The 24,558-nt window shown below is 38.3% G+C and overlaps 2 protein-coding genes across 2 annotated transcripts in view; one reads left to right on the forward strand and one right to left on the reverse strand.

Moving 5' to 3' along the window:
* LOC137647862 (uncharacterized) overlaps nucleotides 1-24,558 on the forward strand; it is an 854,937-nt gene that overhangs the window by 720,993 nt on the left and 109,386 nt on the right. The window lies entirely within an intron of this gene.
* Nucleotides 16,152-24,558, reverse strand: part of LOC137648564 (gamma-aminobutyric acid type B receptor subunit 2-like) — a 24,079-nt gene continuing 15,672 nt past the window's right edge. Inside the window, exons 2-4 of the mRNA XM_068381477.1 lie at nucleotides 19,031-19,223; nucleotides 18,431-18,510; nucleotides 16,152-16,407 (exon numbers count right to left, since the gene is read on the reverse strand). Coding sequence (XP_068237578.1) covers nucleotides 16,152-16,407; nucleotides 18,431-18,510; nucleotides 19,031-19,223 — 529 coding nt within the window. The remainder of the gene's footprint in view (nucleotides 16,408-18,430; nucleotides 18,511-19,030; nucleotides 19,224-24,558) is intronic.

Below are 24,558 nucleotides of genomic sequence, written 5' to 3' on the forward strand. Positions count from 1 at the left end.
TCCCACCTCCTCGCGTACAGCAGAGGAGGTACTTCGAGATCCTGGAGGAGCTTAGTTCAGCTCTTTCACTTCACCACTCGCTGGAAGAGCTAACCAGGGGAGTCCGTCTCGAGAGACTCTCCAACTGGCAAGTCTCGTTCTCAGCAGCCGAGATCCTCAACCAGGAAAAGGTCACCAAGTGTGCTATGCAAGCCACGTGATATCTGGTTGGGGACCTTAGTTATTCTGATACGATCTGAGGATTTCTCCAAGGAACGTACCAGGAAAACTTTGGAAACCGTCCTTCTCTCAGGTACTCACACGATCGAGTTTCCTGCCCACCAAGTCTCGAACTTGTGGGCAAATACCATCCTGAAACATCGGGATGCAGTTGCTGAGAGATTCCACCAGAAGGTTCCTAGCGCCGAGATCAATGGGCTCAGACATTCCTCCATAGAGGGGTCTCTTTTGTTCGAGCCTAACGATGTGGAACATGCTGCTGAGAGGTGGAGGAAATCTCATGAATACTCCTTCCTCTATAGGGCTTTAACATCTAAGCCCTATAAACCTCCAGCACCACAGCAGTCCCGTCCAACCAAGACAACAACGACGACAACTGCAGCGAAGACAACGGTGTCTAAGCCCTTTCCTGTCTAAGACAGAAAAGGCCAAAAGTCCTCCAGGTGAGGTAAAAATCGTAGAGGGAGCAGCCGAGGCCGCAAATGCTAGGAAAGGCAGTCCCCCTGCATTTCCACCAGTGGGGGATGCCTACAGAGTTGCGCAAACAGGCGGAAACAACTCGGGGCCGATTCCTGGACAATCTCCGTGATCAGTCTAGGATATCGCGTCCTGTTTATAACATCTCTACCTCCCCTGACGATGAATCCAGTGTCATTGAACTCCCTTGCCATGGGATCGGCAAGGGGGCAAGCCCTTCGGGCAGAAGTCCAGACCCTGTTGAAGAAGGGCGCTCTCCAAGAGGTCCTCGACGGATCCCCAGGCTTCTTCAGTCCACTCTTTCTTGTAAAGAAGTTGTCTGGAGTCTGGAGATCAGTCATCGACCTCGCAGTTCAGAACAAGTTTGTCAGACAAACTCCGTTCAGCATGGAGACGGCAGACACAGTCAGACTAGCAGTAAGACCGCAAGACTTCATGTGCTCACTGGACCTAAGGGACGCATACTTCCAGATCCCAGTCCATCCGTCTTCAAGGAAGTACTTAAGATTCAGCCAAGACAACAGAATATACCAGTTTAAGGTGCTGTGCTTCAGTCTTTCCACAGCACCACAAGTCTTCACCAAAGTGTTCACCCTAGTATCATCTTCTGATCCGTAGCCATGTATTACAGATGATTTACTGCCAGAGTTATTCTTACCAGGAATATTTCTTTACTTCCTCGTTTTTCGCGGGCTTCGAAACTTCTGGTTCATTACTCGAAATTCGAACAGAAAATCACAACCGATACTTAAAGCTCTTGTTTTACGAAATATCAAGTCTTGGAAAAATTCAAAGGGAGAGAAGTATAAACTCCGGAAAGGTTAGATGCAAGACATTTTATAACTCGTAAAATTATTTTTTTTAGGATCGTAATTTTTTGAAATCTCGAATACAACTGAGTTCCAAATTCTATCACGGGTAGTTTAGCAAATGTTTCATATCTTGAAGAAAATTATTTTCTTTGAACGTGAGGCTACCTGAAGGGGTTCCGTTGAGGAATGATACCATCCCTAAAGAAACAATCCTCCTGGAACACACAAGGGCCCAACACCTGGCAGTGAAAGAGATAAAGACGGCAGGGTGTATCAACACACAGTTTGGCGCCTTCGGTAAGAGGTTGGCCACCTTCGTGGCTCCGGACAAAATGGTCTTCCCCTTTGCCTCGAAGGGCTATGTGGCAGTGGTGAAAGCCATCAGGTTTACTCAGCTTTGGAAGAGTGCAAACCGGTCTCACTTATCTTACCACATGATGCCGACCACTGGACCGATGTCCAGTTTACTTTTGCCGAGGGTAAACTGGATAAGGTTGCGGCCGGCCGCCAGTTTAATGAGAAGCTGCCCAGGATTCCCGAACACCATCTTAAGGCTGAGCTGAAGACCAGAGAAAGGTTGTCAGCGTCGATGTCTCCGTAGTGCTTCATGGTGGTGATGATCGGGAATTTTACAGATGCCCCAGTCTTTTCTTTGTCGGCGAAGACTCGACACCTTCATGTTTTTTTTTCAAGCCAGTAGAGCCTGTAGAGAGCATGTACTTGCCACAGCTACCATCCGCCACGAGCCAAAACGTCTCATCGACTCTAGCATCTGTGGAAAAGACCCGTTCCCTCAGAAGTTGGTGAAGGAAGTCATGGATAGGCTGTCGCAGAGAACGAGAGCCTTTTTCCAGAAGTGGGGGATCTCCTTGAAGAGGAAGTTCACCCCTGGGGGAGTCCTACAACCCAAGAGGTCTCGCAAACTGACCTATCATCAGAAGTCGTTTGCTCCTCCCCCTGCCGCCATCCCTCAGACTATCTACGCTGTGCCCCAGCAAGTGGTGACAGTCCCCTGCCTTCAACCCTGTGTATGAGCAAGGGTCGTCTTCCTATTGATCTCCCAAGAAAGAAAAAGGGGGCAGAAGCCACCCTGACAGAGGAGGCAGTCTAGGATTCGTGGACATTGAGACGGCAGAGGAGAAGAGGTTCACGTCTCAACACAAACAATGAAGGCGGCTGGCCTTGTTCAAGGACCTTCAGTCCTTGAGCACAGAGTGTCATTCCGACGGCTTAGGTTGGAAGTGGAAACAGGCCACCAAAGCTAAGGAGGTTCTTCCAGAAAACAACACTCATCTGGGACAATATGTACAAGACCTTCTGAAGAGAAGAGTTATCCATTGCAAGAGATCCAAGAGATTTTAAGATCATCTATTTTGCATCCCAAAGAAAGATTCGAGCATACCTCAAACTATTCTCGACTTGTCCCATCTAAACCTTTCGTTCAGTGCGGCAGGTTCCGGATGCTGACTATTTTGCAGATACCCCTGGAGGCTTACACCGTCTCTATAGATCTTATCGACGATTATTGGCATCTTCCGATAGGTCGATGCTTCTCCCCCTACCTTGCTTTCAGCCTGGAGAGAAAGGGCTATGAATTCAGAGCTATGCCATTCTGGCTCAACACAGCTCCGAGGATAGTTTACCGACGCAGTCGTACAACAACTTTGGGAGAAAGGCCTTCAAGTAGCGGCATACCTGGACGACAGGCTAGTGTGGGCTCCCTTGGCACTGGAGTGCTCGGGAGCAGCCACTCTTAATTGTACAGTTCCTTCAGTCCCTCTGATTTCAGATCAACTTCAAGAAATCAAGACTGGCCCCAGCTCAAGACTTCCAGAGGTTGGGGATTTGTTGGAACCTCGAGTCTCACTCCCTATCTATTCCTCCCTCCAAGAGAAAGGAAATAGAGAAGTCAGTCAGGTCCCTGATCAAGTCGGGGACGATCACCAGGAGACGCCAGGAGAGGGTTCTACGATCTTTACAATTCACCTCGGTAACGAACCATCCTCAAAGTAAGACTCAAGGATGCAAGCAGAGTTTGGAAAAGGAGAGCCTCCTAAGCTCTTCGCGACCATCAGAAGCAGACTCCGGTTTTATGGCGCAAGCAACTTCGATCGTGGTCCACTCCACTGCCCAGAGTCTTTCACAGACAGTGCCGTTGCGCTTTCCTCTTCCAGTAGTGACACTTCATACGGATGCCTCGTTGGATGGTTGGGGGGGGGGTCATACCCCGCTCAAGATTGATTGATTGAAAGTTTTCTGGCATCCTGACATCTAAGGTCATTGATGCCAATAGCATTTATCATATAATATTATGAAAAATAAAAGGGAATTGAATTAAAACCATAAAAGTTGAGAAGTCATTATAATAATTAAATAGTTTTCAGAAGATCTGCTTCTGAAATAAATCTAAAAATTCTGCTTGCATAGTAGGACACATGTCCAAGAATCTTGGCAAGGATGAACCTGCCATCCTCACCTCGAGCCTCAAACAGATATCTATTTCTTAGTTAATAAAATTAGGGCATTCGGTCAACAAATGCCTCGCTGTTAAAGGTACTAAACAGTCCTCGCAATAAGGTTGGTGTTGGCCCTTCAGCAGAAACTCATGTGTCAACCGTGTGTGGCCAATACGGAGACGACAAAGAGTCGTCTCCCATTTTCATGGCATCATGTTATACCTCCAAGGTGATATGATATTTGTTACTTCCCTCATTTTATTGCCATCTAGACTATCCCAATGCTGTTGCCATTTATTACAAACCAATTTCTTGACGTAAGGTAGGAAATCATTACAGGGAATGGGATACCTCCTTGGTAGCAACTCTGATGCCGTATTCTTCGCCAGTAAATCTGCCTTCTCATTCCCAGACACACCTACATGTGCTGGAACCCAACAAAATCGAACTGTTATACTCTCTGTCCAATAATAAAAAGCCATTCTAAAATCTTTAAAACTAGAGGGTTACTAGAATTAAAAACTTCTAAAGCTTGAGGAACACTCCTTGCATCACTAAAAATTGTAAAATTACCCTCCTTTTCCAAAGCTATTTTCTCATTAGCGGTTAGTATGCCATACAATTCGGCAGTAAATATGGAAGCTGTTAGAGAAAGTGCACCTCTACAATTAAAATCATTACTATGAACTCCAAATACAACGCCAGCATCAAATTTAGAGCCATCAGTATACTGTATATAAAAGTCGATCCCGTATGTTCTGCAACATGTTCCATAAAAAGATACCTGGATTCTAAGTCAGTCATATTCTTCTTAACTCCTATAAAGTATTTACAAAAAGATACGTCAGGAAATTTCCATGGAGGCATTGATGATACCTTGAATGGAAGCACCTTAATTCTTATTATAACCAGATTAATAATAGTTTCACCCGAAACCCAAAAGGTTGAGGAGATTTTTGGTGCAACTCAAAGTATGTTGAGGGCCTTACAAGGCTTGCAGTCTCAAAGGCTAAAGAGTTAGGGAGTCTTTGCAATCTAAACCAATACCGAATAATAGAGGACATTCGGTAAAGGTCTAGAGGCAACTCCCTAGCATCAACAAGGAGACTTGTGATAGGAGAGGTCCTAAACACTCCAGTGGACAATCTAATACTAGCATGATGTATAGAATCTAATATTTTTAACCGACTTGGGGTGGCTGTGGAGTATATTTCGCATCCATAACTAATTTTGGATAAAATCAAGGACTTGTATAATTTTAAAATAGTATTGCGGTCTGCACCCCATGATGTATGGGACAATACTTTTAAAAGATTCAGAGCCTCAAGACATTTAGCTTTTAATGCTTTCAAGCAAGAAACCCATGTAAGCCTACTATCAAATATCATCCCTAAAAATTTAGCTTCACTTGCACATGGGATCCGTTGACCTTTGATGTATATATCCGGGTCTGGATGTACTCCCCGGATACAACAGAAATGGGCAATTGTAGTTTTACTTGTCGAGAACTTAAATCCCTTCATATCGGCCCACTGGATAATTTTATCGATAGAGTTGTATTTTTCTCTCAACCATTGCCATTCTAGCTCCAGCAAATGATAGAGAGAGATCATCCACAAATAACGTTACGAGAAAATCCTGAGGAATGACTGAAGATATCCCATTAATTGCTAGTGCAAAAAGGGTTACACTCAGCACACTACCCTGAGGAACTCCTTCCTGGCATTTACTTTCTGATAGAGCTTCCCCAACTCTCACTTGGAAAACTATGTGAAAATGACGACTGAATAAATAGTGGTAGCTCTCCTCTTAATCCAAACTTACGGATCCTTTTAAGTATACCATATCTCCATGTGGTATCATATGCCTTTTCAAGATAAAAAAAAAGACTGTCACATGGTGCTGTTTGGAAGCAAAGGCTTCACAAATGGAGGACTCAAGTTGTATCAACACATCAGTCGTCTTGTGCATTTTTCTGAATCCACATTGAATGGGTGATAAAAAAAACCCTTCTTTTCAAGGTACCACATCAGTCTTACATTGACCATCTTCTCCATGATTTTGCCCAAACAAGATGTCAATGCAATTGGCCTATAATTTGCTGCTAAAATCTTGTCCTTACCGGGTTTTAATAAGGCTAAAATAATGGTTAATTCCCAAACACTTGGATAACTATGATAATGTCATATTCTATTAAAAATGCTTAAAATAAATAACTTTGTATTAAAAGGTACGTGTTTAATCATTGCATATGGAATTCCATCGGGTCCAGGGGCTGTATCGTTACATGTAGAGAGCAGAATCAAATTCTCTTTCGGTAAAAGGAGAATTGTATGACTCTTGCTTTCTTGTTGCGAAATTTAAAACTTTCTTCTCTTCAATGCTCCTAAGCTGGTGACCAGGAGCTGCTTCACACTTGCACGATACATTTGAAAAATGGTCAGCCAGGGCATCGCTAACTTCGGTTGCTCCAGTCATATGCTGGCCATTTACCTTTAATACTGGTGGCGGGTTTGGGGTGAATTTGCCTGCTATCTTTTTGACTTTCCTCCACACAGATGAAGTTGGTGTTCTACTGTTAATGGAGGAAACAAATGACATCCAAGTCTGGCGCCTAGCTTCTTTCAAGGCACGACGGAACTGTGCTCTACATTTCTTGTATATGATTAAATTCTCCTCAGTACGGCGCATGCGCAATTGAGTTAAAGACTTTCCTAAGGCTCTGTGCAGGGCAGTTAGTTCAGATGACCACCAGGGGACTGGTCGTCGTCTGAATATTCCTGTTATTTTGGGAATGGAATTGACTCCTGCTGTGTGAAGAGTTCCATTGAGTAAGTCTATGGCATTATCAACACTTTCAAACTGTTCTGCATTTCCTTCAATTTCACTTAGCTCCCGAAATTAATCCCAGTCCGCCTTATCAAGATTCCATCGAGGCGATCTCTGTAAAGGTGGACCATTATTGGTGTTTATAATGATTGGTGCATGATCACTAGTATGCCAATCATCTAATGTTCTCCAATTAAAATCGAGAAGACAGAGCTTGCAACCGATAGGTCAATGCAGGACAAGGTACCTGTCTGTACATGAAAATGTGTGGGCTCTCCTGCATTAAGGAGTCCGACATCTTCATTCTCCAAAATTGATGACATAATATTACCCCTTGCATTTGCCAAAACATCAACCCATAAAGGATGTCTACTATTAAGATCTCCTAGTAAGAGAAAAGGTTGTGGGAGTTGTTTAATCACTTCTATATTATCATATAAGATGTCATCATTTGGAGGCAAGTAAAGAGAACAGATTGTGTATTTTCTCCCTATATCAATCTGTACAACCACTGCCTGCAGAGGGGTACAGATAGACAAAGACATTTGGGGAACATCTCGATGAACGTATATAAGACTTCCCCCATGGCTCCCTGCTTGTTGATCATATGGTGTTCTATAGCTAACATACTCTCGAGGACAAGGAGTATTAGCATCGAGCTTGCTTTCTTGTAGACATACTGTTATTGGGGAGTGCTCACGTATGAGGAGCTCAAGTTGTTCATATTTCACCCTTAAACCCTGGCAATTCCATTGCAGAATGGAGGAAAAAACTATTGCAGAATTTATTTTTTGGAAGACACCTTAGATGGAGTCTTCCCATTGGCAATATTTGATCTAACAATACTTCCCGGAGGTATTTCTAGAGAGGATCTTGATATAGTGGGTTTTGTGTTCCTCTTTTTCTTTGTGTCCTTTTGATCTAATTGTTGAGGAGAATGGTGGACCTCAACTTGAATTTCTGATTGGTTCAATTTACCTTCTAGTTGATCAGAAACATTAGGAGACAAGATATCATATTTATTTGAAGTCGTGACTTTAATGTTTCTTATGGTAGGAGGCGAGAGAGATGGAGGTCTCTCTCTTTTTCGATTAAAAGGTTGTGATCAGTCAGGTTTTTGCACCTTCCCCACTACAGGTTCACCAGGTAAATTGGTTTCAAGTGGAACCTCCATCAGATCAGGCAAGGACACAGCCTGTGAGAGGTTTGTACTATTGTTTAGAATCGGAGTAGTTGGCTTTTGAAAAATTTTCAGATCTTTAAATATCTGTTTTGATTTTTTTACAATTTCTGGATATGGATTTTCGATGGGACTTTCAACCTCTTTAACTACTTTCATTTGTTTCTTTATCTTAGAAGTAGAGACATAATTTTCGTCTGTGTGGTTTGGCAAGTTTTTCTTCAGAACCATTGAAAAAGGTTACCCTGGTCTTAACTGCTTTTCAAGGCTCTTTTATGAGCCTCTTTAAAAAGTAACCCTTTCCATGGTCCTAATGGCCTGAATTTATTTTTCAAAAATAAACTTAACACAGCTTTTAGATGTAGCTGGGTGTGCTTCCCCACAATGTATGCAATTAGGGTTTTCTATTCATACTCAATGACTACTTTTTCCACAGTTGGCACAAACAGCTGGCTTATTGTTTAGTTTTTCCTTGCATTTCTGGCTTAAATGGCCATACATTTGACAATGATAACATCGCAATGGTGAAGGAATATATGGTTTTACCTTCAAAGATAGCCAACCAGCTTTAATAACATTTGGTAATCTGCATTGATCAAATGTTAAAATTAAAGTAGCAAGAGGAATACGTTGTTCTCCAACTCTCTTTCTCATTCTGACAACTTTAACTACTCCTTGATTTTTCAGTTCATCCTCAATTTCTTTTTCCTCTATATCCAGCAATTCTGGAGCATATATCACACCTCTACTCTGGTTGAAAGTAGGGTGCGAAATGCATTTTACACTATGACCATTCAATGTTGTAAGTGTTTTTAACCTTTCACGTTGTAATGGGGATAGTGTGTCTATCAAGAGACTTCCATTTCCCTGGGGTAGAATTTTTGGCTGTCCTCTACATAAAGTAACTATTTCCCTATTAGCTTTAAAAAAATGTACACGCTCATTTCTTCCGTTTTTAAATTCCAAGATAAAAATTTGTTCATAATTCACTACTTCATAGTGACCAGGTAATATTTCTACTTTTCTATATCTTTCTGTACTGTCATCATTTTTCACTCTCTTCTTCTCTAGTGTTTTATTATTCACATGACGTGAATAAGGTTCTAATGTAATATTAGAATCAGAGTTGGAGCTGTCTGTACCGAGGTCCATGTTTGTATTTTCCAGGTCGTCAACAGAGGGGTGGGTTTTTTTTGGTATGAGCATGCCGGGTTAACCACCTCTTATCGGAGGATGTCAGTCCTCCTATCCCATGTGGCCCAACACGAGAAAAGGCTTCAGCGGGGATCAGTCCTCTATTAGAGAGGGGCTGCCTCTCTTTAGGTGGGCGTACACTGGTCAGTGGGGGTAGTTAGCCCCTCCCACCATCGACTCCAATGCCTGGCGTCACCCATTACCCGCAAATATGGGCGACTTAAAACCGGATCACTGGAGCCTGACTCTTACCAGACTTGGTCTGCACCCAATGGGGTCTGCCAGAGGGTGATAGCGTCTAAATTGGCACAGGTTGAGATGGAATGCCGTCCATCCCACACTGTGCCAAATCCAAAGCAGCAGCCAAAGTATAATCGAACAGGCCAAAGTTGTCAACAATATCGAGCCCAAAAGGAGGAAATGGGAGAAAAAAAGAAATAACCAAAAGTAAAAGAGAAAGTGCCGACTGATTTAGTTGGATCGACAGCTGGGCACCGAGGTCCAGTGGGAAAGTAGTTCCCACTGTTCATTAGAGCCCAGCTACTAATCCCTAAGCCCCCATCCTCATCAAGGCTTCAGCATCTGGGGGCCCCGCTCAAGAAAGTGCAAAGTCGTTAGTCTCGGAAATTTCAACAATTCCACATCAATATTCTAGAGGCCATGGCAGTCTTCTTGTCCCTCAAGAAATTACACTTGAAAGAGAATATTCATATCCGTCTAGTCTTCGACAGCAAGGTGGTAGTCCATTGCATTAACAGACAAGGGTTGAGGTCTCCCCAAATAAACCATGTAATGATTGCCATCTTTACATTGGCTCAGAAGAAAGGTTGGCACCTGTCAGCATCCCACCTTCAGGGAGTGGGAAATGTGAGGGTGGATTCCCTCTCTCGGACAAAACCTCTAGAGATGGAGTGGACTCTAAATAAAAAATCATTCTGTTTCGTGCAGGATCAAGTCCCTGAACTTCAAGTGGATCTTTTTGCGACGAGTCTCTACAAGAAACTTCCCTGCTATGTAGCACCGAACGTGGATCAAGCAGCAGTGGGAATGGATGCGATGTCCCTGGATTGGAATTGTTGGACAAAGATTTAACTGTTCCCACCGTTCAATCTCCTCATGAAGGTTCTGTAAAAGCTTTGATTTTTCAAAGGGACGGCAGCTCTGGTGGCTCCTCTGTGGCCAAAGAGCAACTGGTTTCCCAGGGTCACTGAATTGAATCCCAAGTTGGTGCCATTGCCCAACCCGATTCTGTTCCAGGAGGTACAGCAGGAGATTGTCTACGCTTCATCATAGCGAACGAACAATCTTCATCTCATGATTTTTTCGCCCTAGGCCTGGAAAAGAAGTTCCAAATTCAACGTGATAAGTTGGAATTTATGGAAAACTATAAATCGTCTACCACCATGACTCAGTATGAAGAGACAGGAAAGAAATGGGTCAAATACGTCAAAGATAAGAATCCAGGGTCAATTACTATGGATTTATGTTTAGGTTTCCCGATTGATTTGCACACTCAAGGTCTAGCTTCCTCCACGACTTCGTCGTACAAATCGGCCTTCACTAGACCTATACTATACGCCTTTGAAGTCGACTTTAACTCGGATCTCTTCAACAAAATTCTGAAGGCTTGTGCAAGGCTACGGCCGTCGGCTCCACCGAAGCCTTTCTTTTGGTCTTTGAACAAAATTTTGCAATTCGCTTTGGACATACAGTAGACAATCAAACGGCTTCTATACGTGATCTCACTCAGAAAGTCATCTTTTTAATTGCGATGGCTTCCAGTGCTCGTGTTAGTGAAATTGCGGCGCTTTCTAGAGACGAGGGCCACATTGAATTTGTGGATAATGGCGAGGTTAATTTATACCCAAATCATGATTTTCTAGCTAAGAATAAACTTCCCTCTATACGTTGGGGTCCATGGAAAATAGTTCCCCTACCAGGTGATCCCTCCCTGTGTCCAGTGCAGTGTTTAAAAGTGTATTTACTAAGAACAGTGCAGTGTTTAAAAGTGTATTTACTAAGAACAGTGCAGTGTTTAAAAGTGTATTTACTAAGAACAGTGCAGTTTAAGTGTGGTCAATTGTTTAAGGGAGAAACAGTGGGGTCTGATTTGTCTCAAACATTTAAGAGCAAAAATTACTTACTTTATACGAAGAGCGGACCCGACTAGTATGCCATCGAGTCACGATCCTATGAAAGTGACTTCCTCCTTGAACTTTTTCCAGTATATGTCCTTTGAGGGACTGCAGGCATGTACTGGTTGGAAGTCCACTTGGGTTTTCTTCAGGCATTACCTGAAGCAATTGGAGGAGATAAGTCATTTTGTGGTGGCTGTGGGAAGTGTTATCGAACCCGCTGCAACGACGTAGCCCACAGTACGTCCTAGGGTACTCCTCCAGCTTGTTATTAATAATGATAACAGTTGGTTTTTGCTTCAAGGAAAAAAGAAAAAATGCAATTAATCATTTCCTTTTCAGGTTCACATGTGTCTCTCCGACGCGATGTTGTTCCTTCAGTGCTACAGCCTAACTGCCTAAATGTTGGTTAAGCTATATCTCATTTTGTTCGGGTGATTACCCATTTTCGTACATATGTGATCATGTATCTATTGATCAGGTTTATCTTGTCATAAGTTCCATACGGTTCCTTATGTCATGTATTTGTCCTATAATAATACCTTATGTCTTGGTATGGATGGGATGAATTTACTTTTGTACAAAAATTGACCATATGCTGTTAATGATGATTGCTTGTTAACCTTTGCACTGATTCCTGTGAATAAGTCTGTAAATTGTTACATGCCTTTTATTTTATGCCCTATTATTATGCTTATAATTACCTTAGCGGCAATAAATTTAGTGTGCCTCCTTATTATTATCCTTCCTGAACAAAATTGGATTAATTTCTCCTGGCGGGTATTGGTTCCATATGCCTTACCTACGATGCCTCCTTCAGTTTCGGGTTCCTTAGGGTTCCCGACACTAAACTTGGAAGATTTTCCAATTGCGGAGGGCGGTCCTTTGGTTCTTATTGCCTCCTTGTCGGACCATCATACTTTTCAATACTGCCTCCAAACTGTTCTGGGATATATAGTTGAGAGCGATACTTATGCAATGACAGAATAATCCTTTAAGTGCATTTTGGTTATCTTTGAGGCTCCCTACCGAGTCATAGGTAATTCTCTGGTACACTTCCATCAGGTGACATGGTTTGAGCCCAAAATATGGATTTTGTCGTAGGAAAAGTCTATTTTTGGGCGAGATAGCCATGTTGTCCTGATGGCCCACCCGTTACGTTGTCCCTCCCCAATGCCTCATAGGATGCTTCTTTTCACAGTAGTTACGCTGCTATGTGGAATGGCGTCATCAGTGACGAACAGTACCATGAGGGGAGAGGATATGTAATGGCTCCTCACCTATCCTTCTCCCTTGTTTCCTAGACTGTGTTAAGTCTGTTAGGGGTGCAGATATCAATGGTTATCTATGGATATATCCCTGATTATACACAATATCTTAGGATAGTCATCCTGGGGGTTAGAACCCAGTGATACCCGACGGTAATTCTCTTGTAATATCACTCACAGAAATCTCTTGTAATATCACTCACAGAAATCTCTTGTAATATCACTCACAGAAATATTAGACAGTAGGAAGCTGCAAAAGGACCTTCCATCAGGACTACATGGCTATCTCACCCAAAAATAAATTTTTCCTACGTCAAAATTCATTTTAAGTCCTCACATACAGTACTCTAAATAGCCACTACTAGCCTAATTAGTGGGTTATACAAAGGAGCTAGAGTCCCTATAGGTACAATAAAAAAAAAAAATTGACATTGGTCCTATAGTAACATTACTCTGCTACATGAACTTAACCAATACCTGATTGAGAGAGACACTGCATATGCTAGAAAGCCCGCTAAAATACCAATGTAGGCCTAACCTACAAGATCCGGCTGGTGTATTCATTAAGCCACTATCCTTTATTTCATTGCAGAAGCTCCTCATAATATTGTCAGTGCAGCTCGTTCATTGTAAAGTGGTTATTAATATTTTACCTACGAACCCTAGCTGCATTCTTTAATCTTTCCACTAAATTTCCATCATCACGTCTCTTTGTTTAATCTCTTCATAAAAAATTGAATTTTTTTTTTATATTTTCCTAAAATCTAATAATTCCCACAAAAATTTAACATAAAATACTATTCTCAAAAGCAAGTGCATTTTTTTTTTAATAGATAGGACTATACAATAGCCCACAGAGAATAATTTATTTACAGATAAAATACCTTATATCCATAAAAAAAAACCATTGCAACTTTTAGATTTCACTTGGTACAGTTTGATAAAACAACATATGTAGATGACACTAATTTCACACTCAAAGCTTTGCAGAACCTCAAATTCACCCAATTATCATTATCTTATTTTTCATACTTTAAGCAGTTAATATAATTGACCCTTCAGACACCCAGAACATTCTTAGCAGATTTTGCTAACCTCCTTAAACTATAATTCCCTCTATATCTGTGCCAATAGGAGCAAGTTAACATATGGTATCTGTCACGTATATCATACCACATTGCAATATGATTTACGGGCAGTCCCATCCGTAGCTGGCTTCTGAAATACGGTATCATGTTCCTTTAACATTTTAGGATTTACTGCAAGTAACTGGTTTTGTCGACTAATTTATCACATCATCCTTATCGTAATAAGCATTGCATTTCGTATTTTCTATTTTTCATCTATTTTATATGCGTAAGTTTAATTATATAAGAGGAGACATCTTAATTAGAGGCCTGACCAACAATATTTTAGTGTTGTTATTATCAATTTTTTCCGGGACTAAAATTTCAGAATAAAATCACCTAATTTCAGGTCAACGATCTAATTTGTCAAGTCACAAGCTGGCTCAACCTGTTACTCAAAAAAGAAATCCTCTCAAACAATTATTTCTTCTCGCCACACAGGCAGTGGGGAGGATTCATTCTCCCATATTGACATTTAATTAACCGAAATATCTCGAGACTCCTCGAGTAACATTTCCGTGAAAGGGATGCAAAGAACTGCTCCACGTCAACAAACATCGGTTGCTTCTTATTATTTCCTTAGAATATCTTGACCAGAGATGCAAACAAAATTCTATTATGTTAAACTTCTAAAAGGTTACGGCACTTAGCCAAGCTATAGGCAAAGTAATTAGAAAGACAGATACAGAAAGAGTTATGGAAGAGATTAAAATGGACGCTAAACTGAAAATTCTACTTGGTCTACCAAAATTAAAAGGCCATAGGCCATGAAAAAAAATAACAACCAAGGCGTAAACGTAATAAATATAGGTTATGGGAAAAACATATGCTTTACCTCTACCTCAAATTGCGTAAATTTATTTGACTTCTGCTCAATGTTAAATTTACGGTGTTCATGTCGACAAACAACTGGGAATAAGACATTTATTTTAGACCAACACTCATAGGTTGCTGAAAACTAAAATTGAGCAAGAGTAATTTCTGTTTATAGCCTAAACTTATTTCCAATAAAACTACCTTACCCATAGTGGTTCAGTTTGGATTTCTTATTTTTTTCTTACCCAATTCAAGTAAAAATCTCCATGGGCCTATTCCCTTAAACTTTAAAGAAGTATATAAATGAAAAAAAAGAAGAAAAAACGTACAAAGACCACATAGTTCGAAGCCAAGATATTTACCTATTAGGGGACTGTTAGTCATAGGTGCTTATGTACGGTAAGATTAGTTAATTAAAACAACACCTACATCACCAGTTTTCTTTTACCATTAGCATCACCCTACCCAAACAATGGCGAATGGACACCATTAACCAACATGACCCAGAACAGCGTAAATCCTAAGATAACTTGGACAAAACATATTGTATAATTCCTCACTAACCTGGCAACCAAATGCAACGTATCCCACATTGGTGATATGGATTAGATGGGAGAATTTGGGTTTTTCAGCGAAGAGCTGGAGTTCCCGTGATGAAATTTCTACCGCCGAATCAGCTACCTAACCTCACCTTACGTTGAAGTTACAAACGATAAATCACAACGTAAAAAATACTTCCGCATTTTGTTAGATTTTATTTTAAGGCAAAGGTCAACATACCTCTCTCCAACTTACCATCACCACGAAAGAATCTCACCAACAACTATCATTATTTATCGGTAGTAGGCTACACCTCATTTTTGCTCATTTCTGAACAGTGCCCTACACTAGATGAGGCAATTAACGTCCTTTGGTGAAACGCATCGCTACCGTTCCTTATTGCGATTATATTCCTAACTTTCTTACCTGTATATATTTCTTCGTGGAATCTTTCCAAATCGGTTCGAGAATTAAAGTACTTCTTTTGGAGCAATTCTCACTGCAGTTTAGAACACTAGTATATGTTGGAGCACACTGTGTGATGTGAGTGGGTCACGGGTGTGTCCACTGTTCAGTTCCAGCCAGTGTTGCCAGCTAAAACGTCCATTATTGCTTGTAAAATCCCAACGGATTTATCAAAATGTCCCTACACGTTCCTACATTAACAAGAAAATGTCCCTATGTTGTCCCTACCATAATTAGATGAGTGATTATCATAATAAGGCTTGTCAAACTTATTGAAACAGAACTTTTAAATATTATTTACTGATAACCTAAACGGGATTGCATAAAACAAAACAAGAAAATTCTGCTGTAAGATTTATTTGAAGTCATGCATTGCTTGATTATGACAAGCAATAAGAGTTTAATCAATTTCTTTAGCGAAATCTAGGCAGGATTTATCTATAGCTTTTAAATTTGAATTTTTACACAAAATTGAGCCCAAGAGTTCTGGCCCCATTCTGTTACGTTTCTTGGTCTTGGAATCTACCATAATTGAAAAAATCCTCTCCGTCTCTTCATTTGAATGCTGTAAAGTTAGAATTAATTTTGCAAGGGAGGCAATATTGCTAAATACATATTGATCGGAGAAATTCTTTAAATAAGACCAAAACTCTTCATCTTCAACATTTCAGTCTCATCTACATTAAGATAAGCAGGTATATCTCCCCACTCATTATTTACACTATTTCCCGAATCTAACAAATGGCTATACTTCGCTATCAAAGTATCCAGCCTAGGTAACTTGTTCCTTGTATTTGGATCTTGTGCTACTACTGGCTTTACGAATTTCATTCCAGTAAACAGGGGATTAAATAATGGTAATGGTTTTCTTAATTTCACCATATGATGTCTGATAAAAAAAATAAGGCAGGTTCCTCTTAATTTATCTATATCAGCAACTTCCAGTCCTTCCGACTCCGATGAAAGAAATTCTCACATTCAGATCCTAAACATATTTTATATAGAGGGAGCAGGTAAGTTGAACTGAAAGGTTCAATTACGGACAAGTTATTTAATACTGTGGCTTAACGAAGTTATTGCATAGGAGTCTAGCCATTCTCAAGCTTTCTTCTTGAAGAATGCCAATGAGACTTAGCTTACTTTGAGACAAAGTGTTTAGGGTAAAAGGGTAAATAAATAAATAAATGAATAATTATGTAAGTAAATAAATATTGATTTTTAAAAATAGTATTTTCTTGCAGAGCTGAAAATTCCCTATATTTCCAGCTATTTTACCTGGACGTCCCTACAAAACTTAAAAAATGCGAAATGTCCCTACATTCAGGGACATGTCCCTACGGTTGGCAACACTGGTTCCAGCGACGGGTTCCAGACTTCAACTCTTGAACAGTCGAAACAATAGAACGATCATATGATCGTTCTTAATTTAAAGAAAGTGGTAAAAAGGTAATACAGGATTCCTGATAGGAACCACATTTAACATTAGTATTGCTCAAAATAGGAAGCCAGGGAGTTATATATATATATATATATATATATATATATATATATATATATATATATATATATATATATATATATATATATATACTGTCGTCTACTTGTTGTTCCTTAAGTCACCTTTACTACAGAGGATTGCTAATTGAGTATGTTACCTTGTGTATGTGATCTACCATACACACCAAAATGTATAAACGTGACATTCATACATGCCCCTATAAACTATAAAATAATATTTTCTTAATCAACCTAAACTGACCATGTAGTACAGCAATGTGTAGAATATAGAAATCTACTTTTGATGGCATTCGTGGAATTTGGAAAAGCATTTGATAGTGTGCACAGGGCAATTTTGTAGAGAGTCCTGTGTTATTATGGACTTCTTCTTAAATATGTGAATTTGATTAAGTCTGTTCATGAGCATAACAAGTGTAACGTTGTAAGTGGAGTCCTATTAAATGAATTTCCTGTGAACTTTGGAGTACTTCAATGAAATGTGTTGTCGCCTATGTTGTTTATCCTCCTCATGGATTTTGTAATGCATAGAATAGTTGGGGATGGCAGAGAAGGATTGGACAGGATTAGTAACAAGAAATTAGCTGACTTAGAGTATGCTGATGACACTGTCCTTATTAGCAGAACACCACAGGACAGACAAAGCTTGCTTACCAGAATGCATGAAATATCACATGAGGTTGGGATCAAGATAAATAGAAGACAGATGCTGAGAACGGAATGTGCAATGGAAGAGGAAATATCATTGGAATCATTTAAATATTTGGGAACTATGATCTCTAATACAGGATCTTTAGAATTTGAGTTTAATGAAAGATTGAAAAAGCAAATCAGATAATGGCTATGTGAAGTGAAATTTGGAAATCAAATCGCCTGAAATTACATATAAAAACCAGGCTATATATCTCAGTTTAGTGAAATCGGTGTTACTGTATGGACATGAGTCATGGTATGACAATGAAACAATATCCAACAGATTTTGTAGATTTGAGAACAAAGCCCTCAGAAGAATATTAGGAGTTAAATAGCAGGTCAGGATTAGAAATGAAAATATAAGAGATTACTCGAGTGTCATATGTGGATGAGATCATGGCGAGGGGTAGATGGAGATGGTTTGGGTATGCTCTTCGCACTCCTCAAGAGAGATTAGTTCACCAAACATTAAATTGGGCCCTACAAGGTACTAGAAGAGTTGGAAGACCTAGGCCTACATGGCTGAGGACTTTGAAGCGTGAAGTAGGAGATGATGAATGGAGAAGTATTGATTTAAAACCTCAAGATAGAGACAACTCGCGAAATCTTACAGAAGCCCTTTGCCTCAATAGGCATAGAAGGAGATGATGATGATGATGATGATGATATTAACCACAACCTAATTGAAAGAAAACAGAACTTACCTTCTCGTATTAGATTGGATTTTGAGTCCCATGCTTTCGACGATCGGATCTCCCTCAGCCTTTTTCCAAATAGTCAGAATCTGAAGAAAAAAAAAATGAGTTTCCTCTAGTAAATAGTGATTCATACTATACCTCAAACATATTAAGATATCTTATAAATAGGTTTTTAATTTTCTTTTATCTTAAAGATTAATATTATCCAAGCTATTGGTTTCGCTTTCCGTCTGTCTGTCAAATTGCCTCCGTCTATTTCGGTACACACGTGTTCATTACTGTGTTTCTCTCTACTGTATGGACACCTACATTTTTTAAAAGCATCTGTATATTCCTTCATGTGTCGACCTATCTGTCTTTCTCTCTACCGTCTGTTTTCTATAGCTCTCTGTCTTTGTTTGCAAACACAAGTCTGTTAGCTATCCTGTCTAAATTCCTATTTCTGAGTCTGTTTACCTAATGCCTCTTCACATAAGTCTTTGTTAGTCTTTCTGTCTATGCATGTATTGACATTCTACTTCTATCCTTGTCCAGTTACATTTCACCGTCTCTTCACCTGTCTATTTTCCAAGCATGTCTGTATACCTACGACTCAGACAGCCATACCTTTGGTATAAACAGAAGACACAACGTCGTCGTCGTGGACGTGATGATTAACGTCGTGACGATGACGTAGGCCAGCGTCGTTCTCTCGCTGATGATGTTGGCCGCCACGATGACGATGGCCGACGTAATCACGACGTTGTAGACGCTCATGCTGATGTACTGGGAGTCGTTCAGGGCTGGGATTTTGACGTGTCTGTGAATAATGATAGCAAAGGTAACTATAATTGATCTAACATTAAAACCACAGTTATGGTGATTGAACTAGAATGGGGTTTTATATAAAACTGTTTTCCGACATCTTTTGGCAACAACTATATTCAACGCAACGAGAAATGGACGATAGAGGAGGGTACCTAATTTTAAACGGGTTCCCCCACCCTGGTGCCACGTCTCCACTGATCACCGGCCTGCTCTCTAACCAGTCCCATTCACCCTCTTTCTCTTTCTTACTTCGTTTCTATACGAATATGTGTATTTCAGAAAAAAAATTATCTATTCATTTTTCTTTCCAAGAAGTACCTGTTCATTTTATAGATAACTGCCTTAACTTGACTATAAAGGTGAACTTGAAGCAGGAAAACAGTCCATCGCCAGAGTGTGACACAGTGTAGCGGTAGCATCTGGCATTTGAGTTTTGAGGGTTACCCCTCATACGCCACGTTTAAGAGGGGGACCTTTATACAGAGAACATGCCTTAAATTTTACCTCAGTGGTGGTTTGGAATAAAAGTTAGAATAATTCTGGATATAATTTTTGGAAATACACCAATTTACATAGAAACGAAGAGAGAGGAAGAAAGACAGAAACAGATGATAAGGAGGTGAAGGAAGGTAGGAGAAAGAAGGCAAGCCAGTGATCTGTGGAGATGTGGCGCCAGTACAGGAGTCCTTATAAAACCAGGTGCCCTTCCCTATGGTCCATTTCTCGCTGCGTTGAGTATAGTCCCACTTTGAACTAAGTCGTGGACATCATATACATATGTGAACAATCGCTTGTTTGTTTCATACAATGATGATGTCATGATTAAAAATTAGAACAATAATAAACAGCAATTTATTGGCCACTTGATAAAAAATCTACGATTCTTCATAAATCCATATCCAGCCAGGACTTGGACTTGGAAACTCAAGTGCCAACCAACCTGCATCTTCATACAATTTCATAGAAAATCTTATCGTAAACCATTATTTATGACACTGCAAATCACCTCTTCATGGGATCTGTACACATATGTTGATGCATATACCTGGAATTTTCAGAGACTGAATCAGAATATCAGTGCTCAAAGCATACTTCCAGATTTGAAGACAAGCCTGGGACCTATATCTCAAGACTATCGTACTACAGAACCACGTGTAGAAAAAAAAACCCTTCACTGCTAAAAATTTACATAAAAAAAGGTAAATGCCTGACAACATTTATTCTAGGATTTTTACTGCTTTAAAAACGGATATATTGACGTATTGGAGTGATATCACGGTCACTAACCCGTAATATGATAATAACAGTATGGTAAAATTACGGTCGCCTGTAATTTACTGAAATACGGCTGTGAACAGTATTTTTTACGGAGAATTTCCAATTACAGTTTTTTTCAACATTGTTGCACGCATATACATATGTAAATTACGGGTTCAATCCATAAGTTTACCTTAATGTCGAGTCACGAACTTAAGTTGAAGTAACATTATATTTACGTATGTCACTTGAAACTGAGCTTCATAATGTCATCTATAGTAGCGCGCTATCCAGATTTATGGGAACCTAAATTTGGGGAAAATAACGGGTTTACTTCCATAATTCATTTCACAATTGGAATGCATCTATATATGAATATAAATATACAGTATATATACAGTATATATATATATATATATATATATATATATATATATATATATATATATATATATATATATATATATATGTATGTATAATTCAACCTTGGGAATAAACATTCCCAAGAAATTCTTTTTATGATGAATGCTTCTGCCCTGGTCAGGATTCGAACCTATGCCTCTGAATCAAAATAGCTACACAAACAACGATATGTGTATATATAATATACACTTATATATACACTCGGGCACACTATTCTATCTAATCTCTCTTTCTCTTGTTTTGTTAAAGATTTTATAGTTTATATAGGAAATATTTATTTTAATGTTATTCTTTTAATATAATCTTTTTTTCTTGTTTCCTTTCCTCACTGGGCTATTTTCCTTATTGCATCCCCTGGGTTTATAGCATCATTCTATCCAACTAGGGTTGCAGTTTAACAAGTAATAATAATAATAATAATAATAATAATAATAATAATAATAATAATAATAATAATAATAATAACAACAATAATAATAATAATGATAACAATAATAATAATAATAATAAAAACAACAACAACAACAACAACAACAACAACAATAATAATAATAATAATAATAATAATAATAATAATAATAATAATCAAAGTCAGATTCCTCAATAACTGCTCTGAAATATCCACTTACTTCCACCAAAGGTTTATTTTCCAGAAAAATATCCATCACGAGATTTTATAAATAATTAAAGAAAAAAAGTTACTGATTCCGTAATTTTTTTCGGCAAAGACTTAATCCTCTTAGGCAAACCATTCAACGCCATTCTCCAACACCGGAAGTCGAATGGCATATTGTAATACCTACCGAATGCGGATATATTCTAGCTCTCTTAAAAAGAGTGTTTTCAATACCTTTGCATCTCGGTCGTAACTGTAATTCCCACACGATTCCCAAATTCCCACACGATTCCCAAATTCCCACACGATTCCCACACGACCACATAATATTCCTGATCCGATTCAAATCCATGATTCGAACTCTTTTTTACCCTGTGGTTAAGTCGACTAATTTATTAACATATTCCATTAGCGTGTGTAAGAGACGATGATCAATCTTTTTTATTTTTATATCTCTAATTTTGGTCGTAATAATACGTTTGATCAAACGGAGAATTTGGACAAGTTTTAAATCCGTTTCCTCTCTCTCTCTCTCTCTCTCTCTCTCTCTCTCTCTCTCTCTCTCTCTCTCTCTCTCCCATGGTGCGGCTTTTTGGGCATTTAATTGACAGCTTGTCCCGGTTTGGGATTCTGTCAGGAATTTAATTAATAACCTGCGACTGATAGCCAACAGAGCCTGCTCGATATAATACACACACGCATATATATGCTTATGTAAATATATATATATATATATATATATATATATATATATATATATATATATATATATATATATATATATACATATATATTTATATATTATACATGAGTGTTTCTCTCTCTCTCTCTCTCTCTCTCTCTCTCTCTCTCTCTCTCTCTTCTCTCTCTCTCTCTCTCTCTCTCTCTCTCTCTCTATATATATATATATATATATCTATATATATATACATATATATATACATGTATATATATAGATATATATATACACATATATACAGCCTATATATATATTTTATATATATATATATATATATATATATATATATATATATATATAAATCATTTTATCAATTAATTGAGGAAAACAATTTTCTAGCAAACAAAAGAGACTATCTTTACAGATGGACGTATGGAAATAGTCGGCCAAAGACATTTACTCTTGATAGAGAAGCAGTTGAATCTACCAATGAATTTATGAAGTCTTCTGTATCTTCGAAACTAACTATGGAAAGATCAACACCAATTTGCCTCCACATTCCTTAAAGGAACATTTCCGACATAAATGAAGAGGAACTACATTGTCTCTCACATCTGAAGTTGGAATCCTTAATAGGTGGAAGAAAGTGGGACATTAGACCAATTGTAGTCGAATACTAATTAGCTCGTATGAGAGTCAACACCGACTCTCTTCATTATATCAAAGTAAAAACAGGTGGGAGAGACTGACAGGTCCATCTTGAAGTAAAATGATGCTGGAAGGGGCTGGGTGCAGCTCATAATCTATTTTAATGTTGTTACTAATCTAAACATATTCTATATATTTATTTATTACTTCTCATATGTGATGTATTATATTTCCTTATTTACTTTCCTAACTGGGTTATTTTCCCTGTTCGAGCACTTGGCTTGTGTAAAACGATGCTGGAAGGGGAAGCGACTGGGTGCAGCTCATAATCTATCTGAATGTTGTTATTTATCTAATAAATATTCTATACTTTTTATTCATTGTTTCTCATATGTGATGTATTATATTTCCTTATTTACTTTACGCACTGTGCTATTTTTACCTGTTGGAGCCCTTGGGGGTTATAACATCTGTTTTAGCAATTAGGGTTGTAGTTTGGTAGGTAATAACAATAATAACAATAATATACTCCACACACAAGCATAATAATTGGATGCCACCTTCTCACTGCCAATTCATATAATAATAATAATAATAATAATAATAATAATAATAATAATAATAATAATAATAATAATAATAATAATAGTAATAATATCTTTAATAATAATAATAATATAAAAAATAATAACAATAATAACATTGATAATAATATTAATAATAATAATAATAATAATAATAATAATAACATTAATAATAATATTAATAATGATAATAATAACATTAATAATAATATTAATAATAATAATAATAATGATAATAATAATATTAATAATAAAAATAATAACATAACACTAATAATAATACTACTAATAATAATAAACTAACACTAATAATAATAATAAATACAGGTAATTATGGTACTTCAATAGTGACTCACAAGGTTCGATTGCACAGCTCATTCATGTACCGCTTGCCAGAACAGGGGAGCAATGAGATAACGTTTATTAGCGAGCGAAGCGAGCCACGGCTTAGCACAGACCACCTGAGTGGCGGCCAATCACAATGCTTGTGGGCGGAGCTTGTTAAAGATTACGTACTGTATCCAGTCACTGTTCTTCTTCCAAATATGATATCAAAGGAAAGTCGAGGCATTTCATTCCCAGCGACGCGGCAATTCCATTATCCCTGGCATTAGGATAAGTGGGATAAATGAGGATTAATCAAGCTGTTCAGGGGGCGTCAAGGATTAATTGGATACTGCCGTAAGGGAAAGTGGATTAGGAAGCTTGGGATTATTGTGATAGGAGTTAAGAGCATACAATAGTCCTTTTTTTTTAGCTTTCTCATTCGAGAAGGTAATTAATATGATGTTAATTACAGTCTCATGTGAAATTGTTTGCATTTGTTTATAGGTTAAACGAGAATCCAAAGAAATTCTTGTTGGTACTTTGAGTTGATATAATATATAATCTTAACTCAGAGTATAAAACAAGAATTTCTTTGTTGAACAATTTCTATGCAAAGAAAATATATTAGAACTTTGGGCTTTATTGTATACAATTTGCACTATATATAAGTTACATATATTCATATATATACATTTATATATATATATATATATATATATATATATATATATATATATATATATATATATATATATATTTATATATATACATGTATGTATGTATGTATGTATGT

This window comes from Palaemon carinicauda, chromosome 10 (genome assembly GCF_036898095.1).
Source record: "Palaemon carinicauda isolate YSFRI2023 chromosome 10, ASM3689809v2, whole genome shotgun sequence".
NCBI classification, from domain to species: domain Eukaryota; kingdom Metazoa; phylum Arthropoda; class Malacostraca; order Decapoda; family Palaemonidae; genus Palaemon; species Palaemon carinicauda.